Source organism: Arvicanthis niloticus, chromosome 19, assembly GCF_011762505.2.
Source record: "Arvicanthis niloticus isolate mArvNil1 chromosome 19, mArvNil1.pat.X, whole genome shotgun sequence".
Taxonomy (NCBI): Eukaryota; Metazoa; Chordata; class Mammalia; order Rodentia; family Muridae; genus Arvicanthis; species Arvicanthis niloticus.
Genome location: NC_047676.1, coordinates 30,612,666 through 30,633,004, shown reverse-complemented (window position 1 = coordinate 30,633,004; position 20,339 = coordinate 30,612,666). Strand labels below are relative to the sequence as shown.

The following is a 20,339-nucleotide window of genomic DNA, read 5'->3' as shown; positions in this document are numbered from 1 at the left end:
AAAAGAGTAGGATTTAAATTATCAGTACTATGAATATAATTAGTCTTTCTTTCATTTTAGCACTTCAGAACCCAGAGGTGGTAGCCCTTCGAGGCGGACTAAACACCATACTGAAAAATGTGATTGATTGCCAATTAAGTCGAATAAATGAGGCTCTCATTACTACAATTTTGCACCTTCTTAATCATCCAAAGACCCGGCAGTATGTGCGAGCTGATGTAGAATTAGAGGTAGGCACTTTTTAGTATGCTTCTAATTTAAAGTAGAATTTAAAAATACTTATGTTTACTTAATGTTTATGGGTATTTAGCCTTCATGTATGACTGTGCACCATATGTGTACAGTGCCCACAGAGGCCAGAAGAGGGCATTGGAACCCCAAGAACTGGAATTACACATGGTTGTAAGTTCTCATGTGGGTGCTGGGAATCGAACTTTGGTCTTCTGGAAGGGCAGCCAATGCTTTTAATGTTGGACCCATCTCTCTAGCCCTAAAATATAATTTTAAATACATTGCTTTGAAATTTTGAAATAGTAGACTCAAGTGCCACATTAATTGTCTAACCTATGTTAGTTTGTTTTCCATTCTTTATTATAGTTATTTGATTAGGAATGAGTTAAAAATGTTATTCTCAAGACTATTTCAGCAACTTGCACGGTTGTTCATTTTGTATTAGCCCTAAGAAGTTTCCTGAGCCAACTAAAGGATGAGTAAGATTACACTAAGACATGTGCCTATCTAACAGATACACTGTGTTAATATAATATTGTTTACCTTCATTCATAAACGACACTAAAGTTCTCTCAAGAACTACTTTGGGGCTGAAGAGGTGGTTCAGAGGGTAAAGCCCTTACTGTGTACCTGACAACCCGAGTTTGATTCTGGGACCTTCATGAAAGCTGGATGTAGTTCAATTCTGTGGTCCCAGCATTTCCGGAAAAAGTTAAGAGTTGGCTGAAAGCTCTTGTAGGTACCTCAGGGGCAGAAACAGCAGGGAGAATTCTACCTCAGATATAAGGTGGCAGAGAACAGACTCTCCAAAAGGTGTCCTTCAATTTCCACATACATACCAGGCATGTCTGCAACCCATACTCACCAACATCACACACATACATATATAGTAAATTAATAACAAAAGCAGTAACAGTACACTTTGGCACTATCTGTATTTGAACATTCATGTATCATTTCAAAAGTATGTCATATGTAGACAGTTTTATAGTTAAAGTAGTAAGGTAACTGTACACTTCTTACAGGTGGTCCTAACTGGGGATGACAGCACATGACTGTAATCCTAGCATTCATGAGGCAAAGGACGGGTAATGGGAGAGGAGGCCAGCCAGGGCTACTGGGGGGACTGCATCAGACAGAGCAGGTTGTTGTGGAGAACATACTACATCATTGTCTATTGAAGACACACCCAAAATAAGTTTAAATCAAGGATTTAAGTATTATAAATTATAAATTATCTAGGACTTAAGATGTTTATTGTTTTCTAATTATCCTTACCATTTTAAGGAAGTAGCCGTGAATGTAGTAGTTCTGATCATATTAAGATTTCTTTTTGTTTTTATCCCCTTCTGTGATGATGTCTTGCTATGTCCTTGGGCTGGTCCCCACATTGTAGGCTCCTAGGTCAGCCTGTCACACAAGTGGAGTGATAGGTAGTGCCAGTGATCGTGGCATGCCCTTAGGTCAGCCTGTCACACAGGTGGAATGATAGGTAGTGCCAGTGATCGTGGCATGCTCCTAGGTCAGCCTGTCACACAGGTGGAGTGATAGGTAGTGCCAGTAAGTAGGACTTAAGTAGGACTGTTTCTAAGAACATTGAAGATGCTAAAACTTTCTTCAGACTATGATTACTAACAAATGTAACAAGCACAGTAGTCTCTTAGTGATTTTTTTAAATGTATTATTCTTTGGACTCCTGTGCCAGTGAGTATAGATATTTTACAAAATGCTTAGCTTTAATTTTTATTAATTTTTATTAAATAGAATAATTAAGATTGGAGATTTTTATATTACAAATGAAGAAGATAGGTGTATAGGCTCTCTTTTATTTCTATGCATTATGGAGCAGACTAGCAACCCTTCATGGAAATGAAAATAACTTGCAAAGACTATGGTAGATTTCTAAACAAACTGCTCTATTATATGCATACATCCATAAACAGTTTTCTCCCTCAGGAAGATGTCACCCCAATGGAACATAGCCTGAGATAGTAGACTTTAGGCTACTATGTAAGTTCTGTTTGGGTGATGTGGATGTAGTTCAGAGCACCACCTACTGTATTAGAGAAGGTGTGAGTTTATCCTATGGCCTTGCTAGCTTTATGGTTTTAGGCAAGTCTTCTCTTGATTTTTAATAGGGGTAAATAAGGTCATAGTTTTCAAACTTAAAAACATTATTTCAAAAGGTAAATGTTCTAAATAACAAATCTTAAAAAATAGTAACTGCAGTACTTGACAACCATACAAACTTACATTTAGTTATATGCATTTTCCCTATATTCTAGTCTACATAAAATGTGTTGTATAATTCTTCACACTTAATAAATCTGGCTTCCCTGACTGTTTTATCACTGTCTTCTGTCTTTATCCCCATGTCTTAATTGTGGAATCAATTAGAGAATGTAATCTTTATTACATCAAATCAATTTTGTTTTCATTCTAAAGCAATACATTTTCTTTTCTATAAAGAACTGTTTTTTTTTTTTTTACTCAATTTTTAGTTTACCCTGATACCATTTGTAGTGAGTTTATATAGTTACTGTGTAATTACTTACTTTTTGCTGGATAATTTGCTACTAGGGATATGTTGTAGGAGATATTTAGTAATCTCTTCCTGTGATATCAAAAAAAAAAAAAAAAATCAAGAACTTTTGGTGGATGTATAAATCCACCAAAAGTGGATTTTGGTGGTGCTAAAACAACAAACTGGATACTTTGTAACTAATCTCTTGTTCTTAATAACAGTGCTCTCTAGGTTCATTGAGCCCATTTTGGGAAGTAAGGTGGACAGTGCGAGCGCAGACAAGTCAACCCTTAACACACACATGAACATACATATGATTTCTATTCATGCACAAAGATCTGATCACGTTACTGAAAACTCAATAGTTTTGTAGAAGACTGTTATCAGCAAGGGGTGTTGGATTTAGTCAAAGGCTTTTTATTATGTGCTTTTTTTTCCTTATAGTTTGTTTATATAGTGTATTACATAGACAGATTTTTATGTGTTAACCTGTCCCAGCATTTCTGGGATAAAGCCTACTTGATGACATACATTAGATGATTCTTTTAATGTGTTGCTCAGGGAATCATCTAGATAGAAAAACAGACTTCAGGTAAACCGCAGTTAATTTGTTCTGGGAGATAACTATGAGTAAAAATATGAAGAATTTTATTTTTATCATATAGTTAGACATACAAAAGTGAATCAAAAATTTGAAAAAATATATATCTAGAATTCAGAATTCTATAAATTAAAATCTCATTGTGGACAAGGAGATATTAATAGGAAATCTAAAGGGTTAATAACAATAACCAGAGTGAATCCCAGTGGGGGCAAGGGGTGCACAGGAGACAGCACCTGGAAGGCAGCGGCTTCAGTCCTTGGGAAGCAGAAAGAAGATTAGCAAAGGTAAAGATCCAAAGAAACGTGGAACATTTGCTTCTAGATTTAACTACGCTTTGCAAATAATGAGAACATAAAAGAAAATAAGTTGTCAGGCACTCCATTGTAAGACTACTAAATCCAGATCACTTAAACTCTTATAAGCAACTTGAGAAGAAGAAACTGACAGAAAGATACAACTGCTTTCAAAAGCAACAACAAAAACCAGACTGGCAGCTGATTTCTCAGCAGAAGTAATGGAATCAAGGTGTCTTTGGTAGGGATCATAATGAACACTGAAGGAAGATGGCTGCCAACCCAATCTGGAAGCACCTTTATGTCTGTTTTGCACATTAGACCTTAGTTTTCGAATAAAAAAAATCAGTTTGTACTTAAAAATCATGTTACATTTTCTAAAAATGACTTTGAGGAAAAAATGTCTTAAATGGTTAATCCACTTAAAGATACAGAGAAATGGAATTCATTTTGTGTTAAAGAGTGCTTTTTATAATAAAAAATATTTTGTGTTTCTCTTTTCTAACTAGCGAATTTTAGCACCCTACACTGATTTCCACTACAGACACAGTCCAGATACAGCTGAAGGACAGCTCAAGTAAGTGCCATGAGTATCTGCTGGAATGGGGGGAGTCTGTGCTTACAGCAAGCACTGATTGCTACAGAGCCCGGGGAATGGAAGGGAGTAGATGTCCTTGTTCATGGCTGTGGTGTACGTCTCTCACAGTTACATAGCACAAATTAAAAGAAAGCATTAAGAAATTTAAAAGTTAATTTGTAATATTCAAACCAATACACTACTGGATTCCTCGTGTTATTAATGCAGGTGTTGACCAGAACTTTGGCAGTGTGCTCTTGGTGATGGGGCGTCATTGCTCCATGATGCTTACTTAGCTGTCTCTACTTGCTGCTCATTCGAAGCACATCTAAGAATAAGTGTTCAGAAAGATCAAGATTTATAACTGAATTGTAAATCATGCTGTGGATTTCATTTGTAGTCGTTGGTTTATTTTCTGACTTAACCATGTTATCCCTGGCTGCACCTATTGTGTAGTCCAGCCTGATGTGGAACCCACAGCAATGTTCCTGTCTCTGCCTCCTGAGTGCTGAGATTGTAGGTGTGTACTACCACCACAGCTGATTTATATTGTTTTAGAAATTGAAGGTCAATTTATGCTAAAAGTTGAGTAGATCTGGTCTTTTTCAGAACGTTTTGTTTTGATTTCAAATGTAAATAATTAACATTAATGATAGAGTTGATAAATTATCAACAAAAACTCATTTCAGTTTAAATTTTGTGTCTTTAATAATTCCCCACGCACACCCTGCAACAGAGAAGACAGAGAAGCACGATTTCTAGCCAGTAAAATGGGAATCATTGCAACATTCCGTTCATGGGCAGGTATGTTCTGTATGCTGCTCAATGATGTTAAAAACTAAACTTTACTTGGTTTTTTAAATGTTTATTTGTTGTAGCATCTAATTTAAATACAACTGTAGTTTTAAATGTATGATATTCAAGAAAATTTACACAAAATTAATAAAAGACAGTAGAAAATTGATAGTATACTGCGTTCGGTATTCTGCATTCTGTATATATATAAACTCATTACGTTTTCAACTCACTGTGCTAAAATGATTAGCTGAACATTTTAAGAAAATCCAGCACTATCTACCCCTCTTCCCCAAGACTCCCAAAGTAAAGGGGGGGAAAAAGGGAGGGGGTTGTATGTATTGCTGAAGCATGTTACTTAAAAATTATGTAATAATGTCATAAGTATTAAGTTACGCAGGGTGTTAGGAGTCTCAAACTTCTTTGTTATTTGTTTTTACAGTTTATTTGTTCTGAACCCAGGGCTTTATGCATGATGAGCAAGACCTCTACTCTCGAGCCTTGTCTCCAGGTCACCAGATTTCTTTAGTATAAAGATTATACATGCTTTATCTTTCTGTGGAGTAAATACTTAGCTTTGTAGTGTTACTACAGAGAGCTTAGAGTTACCGTTATCCATAAGCCAAACAAAAACCTTGTATAAACACAGCTTTGTGCTTACTTTACTACCTTACAGATACCTTTTCCATAGACACACTTATCCCAGCCAGTGGGCTTCAGCTAGTGTGTCTCCAGTGTGCTTCCTCTGCTCTCTTGTGCCCCAGTAAGAACCCTGCCCTACCTGTTTCTCCTTCATGGACAACTGAGGTTGTATGTGGACCTCAGAGACAACATCTCTCGTACTTTTTTTCATTTATTTTCTCTTGTAAACAAAATACCAAAAAGTAGGCAATTCATTTCAAAATACAGATTTATGTGGTTCCCGCTTCTGGAGGCTGAATGTTTGGGAACATGGCGTCAGCATCACATGGCGAGAAAGCTTGTCCACTAGTGCCAGTCTTCCCTCTCCTAGCTTTAGCCTGGGGATTTGTTAGGATGCCTCACCTGGTCGAATCCCCTCCCAGAGACCATTATCTTGCATATGGGACTTGGTTTCTCATCTGAGGTTCTCCCAGAAGCTGAGAGTGGAAAAGCAGTGCATCACTAAACCCTATGTCCTCTTTTAACATGGACACGACTTTGATCACCTTGTCCAGCATCTTTGCCCTTACTCCAAGATGGTGTCGTTTTCTGTCACTAGGTGTCCTCTGCTGTTCCTCAGCTAACTGTTGCTATAGCCATCTTAATTTACCCACAAGCTGCACTGTGCTTTAACCACCAAGGTCGCCTAACTGCTCACCGTCACTGCATCACTCATCTTGGTCAGACTCTTAAAGTCCATCTCACACACACTTTCTCCTAGTGCCTTATATACTGATCTATGACTAGTTACATGCCTTCCACCCCTCCCCCCTCTGAACTAAGAAAAGTAATAGCAGTTCAATTACAACCTTGAAAATACCGCTCTGACAGAAGTAGTTTTCTAAATAGTGCTTAGATTCTGTGGCTCTATTTATAAATTAAATACAGTTTTGCAGTGTTGATTCTACAACAAGTTTTAAAATTACAAATAACTTCTGGAGAGATAGCTTCAGCAGCACGGGTTTTCCACAAGTGACAACAGCATTTTTACCATGTTAGCACAGGGTAAGACTTAGATCTCTTAGCGTAATCAGTCTCTGGTTTCTCACACTGTTGTCACATACCAAAGTTGGGGGAGTGTACTTCAAGAACTGGAACACTTAATTTTGCTTACTGTGCTTAACGTGAAGTTTGATTCTAAGTGCAGAGGGAAATTACAGACACGCATGCACGCAGGCATACCAATTGATCATCTTTACTATGAAACCCAGAGTGCTGCCATAGCTGAGGCTTGCTTCTTGAGCAGTGACATGAATAGAAGATTGTGCATGTGACCACACAGGACTAGTTGCACTCATAAGAACATTGAGTTAGTCTCTAGGATATGTATATAATGTATATTTGAAACTTAAGTAAATTTATATTATGCCCACATGTGAATTATTTTATGGCATGTATGCAGGAATTCTGAAATTTGAACAAAAACAGGATATGAAACACATCTGGTTCTAAGGATGTTTGATAATGGACACTCAGCCATTGTAGTGGTAAGAGGGAGAGTCAGAATCCTATGTGACTTTCAAAAACATTTTTTCTAGCATTTTAATATAAAACATTGTGAAGAATTTTAAAAACTGCAGTGGTTAGAATATATTCCCACTGTGTAGATTTTATTATCTGTCTAGGTGTCAACCTGTCCCTCTGTGTCTTCGTTATTCCATCTAAGTTTCTCTATTGTACCATGAAGAAGCTTGCAGGTGCAGCATTTTTTAGTCCTGAAGGAGGTGCACATGCGCACTGTTTGCTGTCACAGGCTTTGCTGTTGGCTTTTTAGTGCAGTATGCTAGTCTCACTTCAGCAGTTTGCATTCTGTGATAGTTAATGTCCTGAGTATTTTTTACTTGCTGATCACCTACATACATATCCTTTGTGACACAGAATTTAATATCTTAACAAGTTCTGTAACTTAAAGTTTTTGATCTGTGAATTTTATTTGGAATCTGTTGCTTTTTCTCATTTGTGCATTTAAGAGATGGTAGAACCAAATTTGACAAGCATCATGTAGCTTTTCATTGTAGTTTCAAGAAGTATTAGGGAAAATACCAATTTTTTTCTATCATGTTTTTACTCCCAGAGAAACATTGATTTATAGCCACCTGTGTTCATCAATTTCTGCATGTGAAGTAGGAATTAATAAGAAATTTAGGTGATAAGAATAATAGCAATTTCCAGTTAGTAGGAAAATTGTGAGAATACTTGGTTTCTATTACTGATATGATATCAGTAACCAAATAGTATAATTTAACATGGAAAAATCATAGATTTTTATATTATGACACATTATTGTAGAACTTCCTTCTTAGTGTAATTTTTTTTAACTTTTATTCTCTTTAGGTATTATTAATTTATGTAAACCTGGAAATTCTGGGATACAATCTCTAATTGGAGTACTTTGCATACCAAATATGGAAATAAGGGTAGGTAATAGATACTGTAATTCTTACATGCCTAGACCTTTAAAACTTACAGGCCAGGTTCCAGCACACACATCATAGCACCTCACTGCAGTTCCAGGGGAATCAACGCCTCAGGTCTCCTTAGTCACATGCACACAGGTTCTTTGGAAATTATTTTAGGTTAAGTTTTTCTTCAAGTTGGTAATTTTAGTTTAGAGCATTTTTCAGTATATGAATACTTCAGAGTAATATATAAATCACTTAAAATACTGTTAATAGAGACAATTTTATTAAAACTTAAGTTAAAGTATAAATTAATTACAGTTTATTAAAACAATGCAAGTAAAACAGAAGAGTACTCTTATGAGTCAAGCATAGAAATACTTGTACCAAAAAAGTAGATATTATATTTATGTAGTCATGCTTTGTAGTTTATATACTTTTGATACCATGTTACCACGTTTTTATCTTGAAGATGAGGGGTTTTTTCCCACTAAAACTCTTAGGTACTGATTTATTAGCTATATTTCTAAATTTTTATAGTTAGTAAGTTTATATTAAATAGCTAAACCAAATTGAATGTGGAAGAAAAAAAAACATTAGCTCTTAAGCTATCTTCCCTTAAATGTTTTTGTTTCTCCATTTTGCCTTCTAGTTTTTTCTTTAAGTGAACTGTACCTGTAGGAGGAAAAACTGTTAGAAAGCATTAGCTAGGTGTGTGTGCTTAAAATGTGAACTGAAACTCACCAGGGCGTGGACGTGGGAGGGTTTGCTGGTAAACTGACAGATTTTTGATGTACTGGGAATCTAACCTTGGAGTTTCCAAGGCGAGCAGTTTACTGCTGAGCCACCCCCCTGACCATCAGGTGACCTCTGTGTCTGAATGGAAAAGCTGAAATCTGTTTCCAAATTTGTACAGTGGTAATAAGATTAAACAAATGACATATATGTTGAATATATAGTAATTACCTCTTGGGTATGTTTTTATTGCTTTGTTATTATGTAACCATGATCTTTTGAAAGTCATTAAGGACTTTTTCAGTGACTGTGTTTGTTGTTCCAGCGTGGTCTGCTCGAAGTGCTCTATGAGATTTTTCGTCTCCCTCTGCCTGTTGTAACAGACGAGTTCATAGAAGCCCTGCTCAGTGTAGGTAGGTTCTGAAGGGCACAGGGGTCTGCCCTTACATTTCCATGTATCTTGATGCAGCTTACTAGATAGTGAAATACAAATACGAACATTTTCTTTTTTTTTTTCTGGTAATTAATTGTCTAATTTATGAGATACCTAAGTCTCCAATTAAGGAAGTTACAACTATGCATTCCCATAAACAATTGAGTGTGTTGCATGTGCGTATGCAGGTATGCACACTTCCCTATGCTGCTGTCACAGGCACACAGCTTTGACAAGCCCAGGTAGCCACACCTATACCAGTCATGACACAATCTCCACCTCTCCCCAAGTGTTTTTTTAAAGCCACTTTGAACTTCTATAGTCTGAATAGCTGATAGTCCCATGCTCATGTGTTTCAGTATTGCCTAATATGCTAACCCTCTGATCTTCACTCTCTTAGATCCAGGGAGATTTCAGGACAGTTGGAGGCTTTCAGATGGCTTTGTGGCAGCTGAAGCAAAAACTATTCTTCCCCATCGTGCTAGATCCAGGTAGACTTTAGATATTAAACGATTGCCGCTTACCCCCTTCACTGCTTTATGGTATGTGAAACATTTCAATGGTCGCTTTGCTTTTGCTTCCAGGCCAGACCTCATGGACAATTATTTGGCACTGATACTCTCTGCGTTTATTCGTAATGGACTTTTAGAGGTAATATTTACAAACCTTTAATTGACATTGTTCTGCACCAGGTCTGGTGCAGAAACGTGTTCACCTGCGCTGCTCTGCAACACTGTGCCTCCTTCTTGCCTCCTAGGGCTTGGTGGAAGTGATAACGAACAGTGATGACCACATCTCAGTGAGGGCAACCATCCTTCTAGGAGAGCTCTTACATATGGTGAGTACTGGGACTTCTGCCTGGTGGTTGGACTGTTAGGATTTTAAGTGATAAAATGGGCTAATTGAATGGCATTACTTTTGATAGCTCATTGAATACAGTTTCATTTTGCCAAAGCCTATTCGTGGTAGATTTCCATGTGTCTGTGTTAACTGGTTTTGTAAATGTAACAAGTGTAGAAAATAGAAAATACTGTGTTTCGGTTTTTTTGTTGTACATATGTACTATTGTACCATGATACATTGGGGCTCAGGACAACTTTGGAGGAGTTGAGTTGGTTCTCTCCTTCTGCCATGTGGATTCTGGGATAAAACTTAGGTCCTCATGTTTGGTGGCAAATACCTATCCTTCAGAGCTATCTCATTGGCTTCAGCCTGTCATTCCTACTGAAATTTAATGGGATTAAAAGTTATGTGTGGGCAGAAATAATGAGTTGTTTTCATGGAAAGCCTTGGGTTTTATTGGTCTTGCATACTGCATTGTGTCTGCAGATGACTGTATTTGTCTCTCAAGTCTCACGAAGTGTCATGTTCTCTGTAGGCAAACACCATCCTGCCTCATTCACATAGTCACCACCTGCACTGCTTGCCAACCCTTATGAACATGGCTGCGTCCTTCGATATTCCCAAGGAAAAGAGGCTGTAAGTATCAGAGCCTCAGCACAATGCGCTCTCCACACTCAGTGTCTGCCTCGATAGCCTCGCTTCTAAATGGGGAGACAAGACAAGTAGTGCTGATAGGTTGTGCTTGTGACTTCCCTTTGGGAACCACAGGAAGGAAAAGTTACAATTCTCAAAATAGTAATAATTTGTATTTGAGGCTATAAAGTGTTAGTAAGTGGTAGATTGGCATTTTTCCTTTCATGTTTCTAAACAAGGCTTTAACTGTATGGCTGAAATAGAGTTTTTCTGTTGTGGTTTTAATTTGTTTGCTTTTATGATCTGGGAAAAGTTATATATGTCAACCGTATTTCCCCCCATAAGCGAAATGCAGTTCACTACCCCTTTGGAACTGTGAACATTTGTTTAAAATTACACATTCTTCAGAAGTTTAGTCAGCTGTAGTAATGCATATGTTTACAGATGAGCCTATCAATAAGTAACAATTATTCATTTTAATTTTTCCAATAAACAGACTAGAGACATATTGTTTAACTGAGGCGTTAGCAGAACATCATGGCTCTCACTAGAAGTTTCTAGTATAATACAGAAGTTTTATCTTAGTAGTTCCATGATTGAGGTGAAAGCTTTCTCAAAACCTGGCGGTAGTTCTAAACTCTGTCAAATTAAGGTCACAAGTCTCAGGGATCATTAGGATTAAAAACTGTGGTTAAGACGGCTGAAATCCTCGTAGTCTTAGGTTGTGTGTGTGTGTTAGCTCCCTAAGTTGTCTTTGCTGACAGATGACACACTTGCCAGTCTGACTGTCCTAGGGTTTCAGACTCTACTTATCACAAGTTCAAAAGCTGAGACTTGGTTGCTGCCAAATTCATGACAGCTATACTTCTGCATATAATAAGTAAGTTTAAAGGATTCTAATTACAATTATTAATCAACACAGAAGATAGAGACAATTCTGTTGATACTAGGATCATGGATTATTTTGATGGACAGTAAAATGGTTTTTGCAGCTTCATGTAAACAAAAATCAGTTTCAAGTAGAATAAAGATTTACATGTGAAAAACAAGGCTTTAAAGCTTTAGTAAGAAAGCTAGGTTCTTGTCTTAAATACTTGTATATACCTGTGAGTATGTGAAGGGGGAGAGGGAGTCACTCTGACTATGTAGCAGTCAGAGGGTGAAGTCAGGAGTCTTCTTGTATTAATTTTCACCTCACTTTATGAGACAGGGTGTCTCCCTGAAGCAAGAGTTCACCTTCTTGCCCTTCTAGCTAGGCTGGCTGAGTAGCCAGTGATCCTTGGTAGCCTCCACCTTGAGCCCTGAGGCTGCAGGTGCACACTGTAGTGACTGCATTTTGTGAGTACTAGGGTTCCAAACCCAGGTACTCCTGGTGCAAGTGAACCCACTGACCCATCTGCCAATACTCTGTAATGAATTCTTTTTTTTTTTTTTTTTTTTTTTTTAGATTTATTTTTGTGAGTACACTGTTGCTTTCTTCAGAAACACCAGAAAAGGGCATCAGATCCCATTACAGATGGTTGTGAGACACCATGTGGTTGCTGGGAATTGAACTCAGGACCTCTGGAAGAGCGGTCAGTGCTCTTAACCACTGAACCATCTCTCCAGCCTAGGAATTCTTAAAACCCATATACAGAATGGGCCTACTACCTTAGAAGAAAAAATCAGTACATGAAAGTGTGACCCCACAGTAGGTTTCCTTACGTAAATTAGCAGTGCTGACCTAATGTCGTTATGCCCCCACGTTCCACCATATGTTGCTTGATAATCTCTGTTCTTGAGTGTATGTAAGCTTACGTAACGTTAACTTAGCAGCCATTGCTTGAGAAGTATGCTAGCCCTGCTACAGCACTGATTCTTCTTCCCTTGTTAGGCGAGCCAGTGCAGCCCTGAACTGTCTAAAACGCTTCCATGAAATGAAGAAACGAGGACCCAAGCCTTACAGCCTTCACTTAGATCACATCATTCAGAAAGCCATTGCAACACACCAGAAACGGGATCAGTATCTTCGCGTTCAGAAAGATATATTTGTTCTTAAGGTACTGACGTGAAAAATGAACATCAGTTTAATTAGGTTCCTAATTCTCTGCAACTGGATTGTCTGGATTTTCAGCTTTATGCAAGCAGATTGGTTTTCAGATGACCCGTTTTCCCATGAGTAGGAGTCCTTGAGCTGCATGTATGTGTATGTGAGGATAGACTGTGTTGCAGGAGTTTGTGTGGATATGTACATATGTGTATGGAGACAAGAGAACAGCATTGTGCTGTTCCTCAGAGACCATGTGCCTTGAGTTTTTCATTTTTGTTTGTTTTGGGACAGGGTCTCGTACTAATAAAAACCCCTCCCTATAGGCTAGGCCAGCTCTAGCACACTCCTTACATTTCTTCCACAGTGCTGGGATAAGTATCACCAATCTCAGGATATGTAGGTTCTGGGGCTTGAACTTAGGTCCTCATGCTTGTAAGGCAAGCACTTTATTAACTGTACCATCTCATGCCCTCGTTGTTGTTTTATTAACCCTTTGAAAATAATCACTGAGGGTCTTTGACAATCTAACTATGAATACCACCCTTCCCCCTTTCCATTTTTAAAATTAGAAATTAGTTTTCTGATGTCATCATAGACTGCCTAATTGTCCTCCTTACTGTCTGGTGATTTTTAGGATACAGAGGAAGCTCTTTTAATAAACCTTAGAGATAGCCAAGTCCTGCAACATAAAGAGAATCTTGAATGGAATTGGAATCTGATTGGGACCATTCTTAAGGTATGATAGAGTACTTCATGGAGATTGCCAGATTGCCTTCAGTTTATTATTGCTATTTGTTATAGTTATATCCTTATGAATTGTCAGATACACATTATATAATATATTGTGTTTTTCTAGTGGCCAAATGTAAATCTAAGAAACTATAAAGATGAGCAGTTGCACAGGTATGTAAATCTATTGAAGAATTTAAATTTATATTAAGCTTAAAAGTAATCATTGATTTTTTTTTTTTTATGTGTAGTCTTATAATCAGAGTGCATTAGCTAAATTTCTCATTACTTACTCTGCTTTTAGCTTTGATCTTTATGATATAAGTTACTTTGGGGTAGTGTTATCTTAGCTTGTGGTCCTAATCCTGACACAAGGATGGCATTAAGAAAGGGTTTGTGTTTTATTAGGTGGCTTGTGCTTATGCTCAGATCATCTTCTGAGAGTGGTCTCTTCTTCCTGACTACTCAGCCCCACTGTCTGTCAGGCATGCTGATGTCACAACCCACAGAGCACACAAAGCCTCTGCTCTCTACTGCACCTGTGTGCCCTTTTGCTTCTGTTTTCAGTCTCCTTGGATAAAAAGGCCTTACTGTGTCTTAGAGAATTTTCTATCATTAACATTTCTTACATTGTAATCGTATGTAATGCTGTGTAACTGTTTATATCAGGTTCTAAGAACTATATAAAACCAACAAGTTACAGTGAAATTAAGAAGCATGGTACTCTTGAGAACCTTTAAGAAAAAAAAAGAATGGTATCTTAATAAATTTGGTTTGTAATTCCTGCTGCCTTTCTGGGTTATACTGTTGTGCATGAAATTAAGCTGAACTGTATATATGAAGTGAGCACAACATTGAAAGTAACTGAATTATCTACATCAACTCAATTCAGTCAGTGTCTATGAGAGGCTTCCTTATGTCTCCCTAGCCTCACAGTCTGTGTGTTCTCTCTATTTTGTGGAGTTTTGTGTTGCTCTTTTGGTTTGTTTGACTCCAGAGCTTGCTATGTAGCCCAGGCTAACCTGAAACCCGTTATGTGGTCTAACCTGGCTTTGAGCTACTGTTCTTTGTGCCTTTACCTCCTGAGTGCTGTCCCATGCCTGCCTATGTCTAAACACTCCCTACCAGGTCTTACTGTAACGTTCTTACTCAACCAACACAGGTTTCCACTGATTTCTTCTTAAATCATGAAATGTACAAAGGTGTTTAATAAGTTTCCAAGCCTGTTCTTTAATAACTGTTTAGTTTTCTACTTTGTTGCTAATTTCACCTTAATTTTAGGTTTGTACGCAGACTTCTTTACTTTTACAAGCCCAGCAGTAAATTGTACGCTAGTCTGGATCTGGACTTTGCCAAGTCCAAGCAGCTCACAGTTGTTGGTTGTCAGTTTACAGAATTTCTTCTTGAGTCTGAAGAGGTAAGCCTTCCAGAGACTTTCATAGCAGGTGTTTTCTATCGACTCCACACCCTTCTTTTCCCCTCTATTACTCTTTCCCCCATTTTTTTGTTTTTTGGGGTTTTTTTTTCTGTTGTTTTGTTTTAGATGGGTCATACTATGTAGTGCTGGCTGGCTTGGAATTTACCACATAGGCCATGTTTACCTCGAGCACAATGTTCTGCCTGCTAGCGTGCTGGGTTTGAAGTACACCCCACCGTACCTGCCCTTCTGCTAGCTTACTTTTACTTCCTAGTCTGTATAAGCTTTGTTTGAAATACAAGCTTAGATGTGCATTTGGATCCTGACATTATCCCTACCTAATTCTAAAACCTTAGGGAGTCATCTAAGCCTTCTAGGTGGACTAGTTTACCCTCAGGTGAGATGGAGAGATGGGATGGAGACTATCTCCAGGTAACAAGGTTTTCATCGAAAGGGTTAAAATTCACTCAGTGATCTTATCTGTTACTAGTGACTTACCATCACTAAATTTTTATGGCTATTAAAGATGATTTTCTAATTATAGGATGGGCAAGGATACTTAGAAGATCTCGTGAAAGATATTGTTCAGTGGCTCAATGCTTCATCTGGAATGAAACCTGAAAGAAGCTTGCAGAATAATGGTTTACTGACCACCCTTAGTCAGCACTACTTCTTATTTATTGGAACACTCTCTTGTCACCCTCATGGCGTCAAAATGCTGGAAAAATGCAGTGTCTTTCAGTGGTGAGCCTTCTCACATTTGTTGCATTGTGAACCTAAACTTCAGTTTTAGTGAGTCCAGATACACAGTTTGCCTTTTAGTCTTAGGCATGTGTGTTTGGTAAATAGTCTTTATCAAAGATATTTATGTATGATGTTAAAAATGTATGTGGAATTATTTTCACATGCCTATCTCTTACAGTAGTAGTTATCTGTGCTAATGGATTTGTTAATGAATTTATCACCTGATAGGTTAAATTTATATCTAACTAGGTTTTCTGCTTTGAATATACATAATTTTGATTTGTCAATCATATTTCAATAAAGCTAGTGAAAAATTATGAAGTTAATGAATCAACACAGTAATTTATAATAATTCTTCTCTTTTAGTCTCCTTAATCTTTGTTCCTTGAAAAACCAAGATCACCTGCTAAAACTCACCGTTTCTAGCCTAGACTATAGCAGAGATGGATTAGCCAGAGTCATTCTTTCAAAAATCCTCACGGCAGCTACAGACGTGAGTATAACACAGAGGAAAGCACACTCTTGTAGCCAGCTCAGCCCAGGACTTTATGAACGATAAACCGGGTCCTTCTCGGCTAAGTAACTAAGAGATGGGATGGAGACTGAGTTAAGCTTTAGTCTCTACTTACCTGGCAGGGGACATTCTGTGATCACAAAGATGTTATTTCCAGGGTACCATGTACTTCACATATGCTGACCCCTGTGGCTTCCCCAGACACAAGAAATTTGATACATAATTTATAATAGTTGAGGATTACATTCACACATTCTAAAAAAGAAAAAAAAGAAAAAAAAAACTTGTCTCTGAGGAACTCCATATAGAAAAGTAGAAGAGATTTTTTTTTGTTGTTTTCAAAGTGATAGGAAATAGCCTATGGTGACTTTTGATATGTTCCTTTATCTCTATAGGCCTGCAGACTGTATGCAACAAAACATTTAAGGGTTTTATTGAGAGCTAACGTTGAATTCTTCAACAATTGGGGAATTGAGTTACTAGTAACTCAGCTACATGATAAAAACAAAACAATTTCTTCTGAAGCTCTGGATATTCTTGATGAAGCTTGTGAAGACAAGGTAAAGATGAGTTTTATTGTCATAATAATGAAACATTTAAACAAATATTTTTATATATTCCATTTTAATTGGCAGTGTTACAGAAGTTGAGTGTGCATAGCGTTGGGAACAGAAAGTATGGTACCTTTGCATAATGACTAACTTGGTGATCATGTCTTTAGGCCAATCTCCATGCTCTTATTCAGATGAAACCAGCCTTATCCCACCTTGGAGACAAGGGCTTGCTTCTCCTCCTGAGGTAAGTATGAAGTACATTTGTTGTGCCCTCTTAGTCATGTGTATTAATGTCAGATACAAATCTGACGAGGAAGTACTTTGATTGACTTTGAACATCTGAACCATGCTTACTTTAGAATGGAGCTGTTCCTCCTTGTGAGCTTGTGCTTAATGCTGTGCTCCTTGACGCTTGTCACGATGTTTTTCTTATTTTTATTACATTCAGTCTTTTTGCAAATATTGTGAAAGGTTATCTGCAAATTGGAAGGTCAAGGACAACTTTATTAGAGTTTAAAAGATAAAACCCCAGAGCAGACAAACTAAAACCTTAACAGCTGCCTGGAGGAAGACATTGGAGGAGAGCAGGACAGAAGGTTGAGCCTTACAGTGGCACAGAGAGCAGACACAGCAGACAAGCAGCTTCGTGGGGGGAGGGAAGCCTAAAAGGAAGCCCAAAATGCTGGAGAACAGCCCAGCATTCTAAGGAAGGCATGCTTAGAAGACAGAAACAAGAGAGGCAAAGTTGGGCTTTTCTGACTCTTAAGGTACATGGTTGCATGCTATGGTCCTGAGATCCAGTAAAATGTAGTTGGGTGGTGGTTGATCTAGCTTCTGGCAGCTGAATGGCCGAGTCGTGTGTGGTGGTCAGGGTGTTCTTCCAGTAGGCCTGTCTAAAAAAGGATTACAAAAGTAGTACATCAGTGGTTTCATTTGTATAACTCTCAGATGTCAGGAGAAATGGAAGTCCTTGTGTTTGAAATTTTAATAAATTACAGGTGACTTTTATTTTATACAGGGCATATTCCAAGGTCTGTTTTTTTACGAAGCATATTCTTTGTTCTAGTTAGATAATTTTTTCGGACTTAATGTTCACCTATGGTTGTTCTAATTTGTAGATTTCTCTCCATTCCAAAAGGATTTTCCTACCTGAATGAAAGGGGTTATGTCGCAAAACAATTGGAAAAATGGCACAAGGTAACTTTCTTATGAAATAATTAGATATACTTTTTTCCTTTGGAAATTCAGACCAGCCTTCACTATGAGACCCTATCTACAAAAACAAACAGAACACAAATTAAGTAAATATTCATATGTAGTGATAAATTATATTAATTTTACATCAATATGTATATGTACCTCCTTTTTTAATGTTAATTTACTTATTTAATTTACGTACTTATTTGTTTTGTGTGTGTTGTATGGTTATGCATGTCCTGACAGGCATGTGAACATAAAAGGACAGCTTGTGGACATGAACCCTCTTCTTCTGTCATGTAGATCATAGGACTCAAAACTCACATCATTAGGCTTGGTAGCAAGTACGCTTACTTGAGCCATGTATTCCCCCTGTTTATTTTGACCGTGTGTGCTGGGCCTGTGGAGGCACCTGAAGTAAGCACCAGATCCCCTGGAACTGAAGTCTTAAAGGCTGTGAACCACCATGTGGATGCTGACAGCAGTCAAACCTGGTCTACCCAGTATCCATTGCTTCTACCGAATGAGCCATCTCTCCAGGCCTTTCCTCTATTCTTGGATTATAAGTTTCATGCCGCTCTAGGTTGGAAATGGGAAAGAACATTCTTTCTCTCTTGGTAAACTCATCTGGGTTTGCTGGCTCGAACTGAGCTGATTCCTGAGCTGATCGCTGTTGAGTCTTTCTTGGAGGTTGCTTTCATGGGCCTCTCATTTACAGTGCTTGACAAGGGCAGTGGTTCCCGTCCTCTAGCTGAATCTTGTAGTAGCTACAGGTCCACACTTGACATGAAGGAGTGTGTCTCCTTGTCCTTAATCTGTCCTCTGCCTGTTTACATCACCTTCTAGTAGTAGACATGCACACTGGGGTGGAGGGCTGTGTTGTGTCTCCTTGTCCTTCCAGGTCAATAGTTTAGGACCAGATCTTTAAGATAACCCTTATCAGAAATTTAATCCATTTCATAACTTTGAGCAATGGTACAGAGATGGTTCTAGTTGTCACTGGTAAGAGATCATTGAGTATCTATACCCTCATGGATAATAACTAATCCTGTAGAAAGGTCAAATACTTGCCTTAATCAAGTTTTTGGTACTGAAATTTTTATTAGAGGCAAGTACAGTGATGGTATTTAATTAAACGCTTGTTACTATTGTACAGTAAGTATAAAACCCAATGATCAGGAAAGGCTTTCAGTGGACCGAGCAGGGTGCGAAGTTAAAATGCCTGACTGACATAGTGTATAGTTTTCAGTGCAAACAGGCTTCTCTATCTTTACTGTCTTCTCTGAAGATGCTATTCCTTCACAGTTTGTTTTTTATGTAATTGAATGTTGTGTACAGCTGTAAGCTTATGTTCTTTATTTAAAATACAAAAGGATTAATTCAGTTTGCAAATGTAAATACAACTGAATTTTTTGTTATTTATCTTACAGAACTTTCTAGAACAGTGCATTTAGATCTATCTGATTCGTTTTGAACACCCTCCCCCACTGTGGGGTGTGTGTGTGTGTGTGTGTGTGTGTGTGTGTGTGTCTGTCTGTCTGTCTGTCTGTCTGTCTGTCTACCCATGTGTAGAAGTCAGAGAACAATTTGTAGGAGTCATTTAGTCATTTGTCTTCTTTTATGGAATCTCTAGGGTCAGGCTTGGCAGCAAGTGTCTCCACGTACTGAGCTATCTCACTGGCTGCTACTTTTTTTTTTTTTTTTTTTTTTTTTTTTTTTAAGGACTGCATAATTTTACCAATCCTGGTACTAACATATTTAGATTGTGCCCAACACAGTTAATTTTTTTAAATAACTGCTATTTTCTTACTATTCTTACACACACACACACATATTTCATAGTTCTGAAAGTATATAAGTTAGATTGTTTAAAAAATAATAATAATACAAATAAATTTGAATTTAATTTCTAATAAATACTGCTAAGTTGTCTTCCAAGTTGGATTTACTGATTTTTGCTGACAGTTTGAAATGAAAACCTTTTGTAATACAGATAGTAGTATGGTCCATTTCACCCTAAAATATTGAGCTACAATTTTTTTTGATAGTTTGAAATCAGTTTTGTTTTTGACCTGACTTAAATTAGTAAGGTAAAGAATTTTATTTAAAAATACTGAAATTATATAATTCAGTTAATTTTCTTTTTTAAAATTTCTACTGAATGTCTTCAGAATTTAATGTTAAGACAACTTCTTAATGAAAATGAGAATTCAAATGTGACAAAAGCCTTATTTGCTCACTTCTTTGAAGGAGGAGAGGCTAACCAGAACTCTTAGGTGTGATAGAGTGTTTGCCTTTATAACTTACACTTTTCCTTTTCTAAAAACTTGTGAACATACTTTTTTATTTTTCTCATATTTATGCTTCTGAGGTTTGCTAAATATCTTACCTAATGTAGTAAAGGTCA

The 20,339-nt window shown here is 37.5% G+C and overlaps 1 protein-coding gene across 4 annotated transcripts in view; it reads left to right on the top strand.

The window, feature by feature from the left end:
• Nucleotides 1–20,339, top strand: part of Rictor (RPTOR independent companion of MTOR complex 2) — an 89,759-nt gene that overhangs the window by 48,132 nt on the left and 21,288 nt on the right. For 3 of the 4 annotated variants that reach the window (XM_076916147.1, XM_076916146.1, XM_034523404.2), the window contains exons 8-25: nt 61–230; nt 4,162–4,229; nt 4,966–5,033; nt 8,040–8,122; nt 9,165–9,252; nt 9,673–9,763; nt 9,857–9,923; nt 10,030–10,110; nt 10,651–10,751; nt 12,622–12,787; nt 13,412–13,513; nt 13,634–13,680; nt 14,788–14,923; nt 15,468–15,667; nt 16,034–16,160; nt 16,577–16,741; nt 16,903–16,979; nt 17,854–17,932. In XM_076916147.1, coding sequence (XP_076772262.1) covers nt 61–230; nt 4,162–4,229; nt 4,966–5,033; nt 8,040–8,122; nt 9,165–9,252; nt 9,673–9,763; nt 9,857–9,923; nt 10,030–10,110; nt 10,651–10,751; nt 12,622–12,787; nt 13,412–13,513; nt 13,634–13,680; nt 14,788–14,923; nt 15,468–15,667; nt 16,034–16,160; nt 16,577–16,741; nt 16,903–16,979; nt 17,854–17,932 — 1,916 coding nt within the window. The remainder of the gene's footprint in view (nt 1–60; nt 231–4,161; nt 4,230–4,965; nt 5,034–8,039; nt 8,123–9,164; nt 9,253–9,672; nt 9,764–9,856; nt 9,924–10,029; nt 10,111–10,650; nt 10,752–12,621; nt 12,788–13,411; nt 13,514–13,633; nt 13,681–14,787; nt 14,924–15,467; nt 15,668–16,033; nt 16,161–16,576; nt 16,742–16,902; nt 16,980–17,853; nt 17,933–20,339) is intronic. The other variant, XM_076916149.1, reaches the window with a different exon arrangement.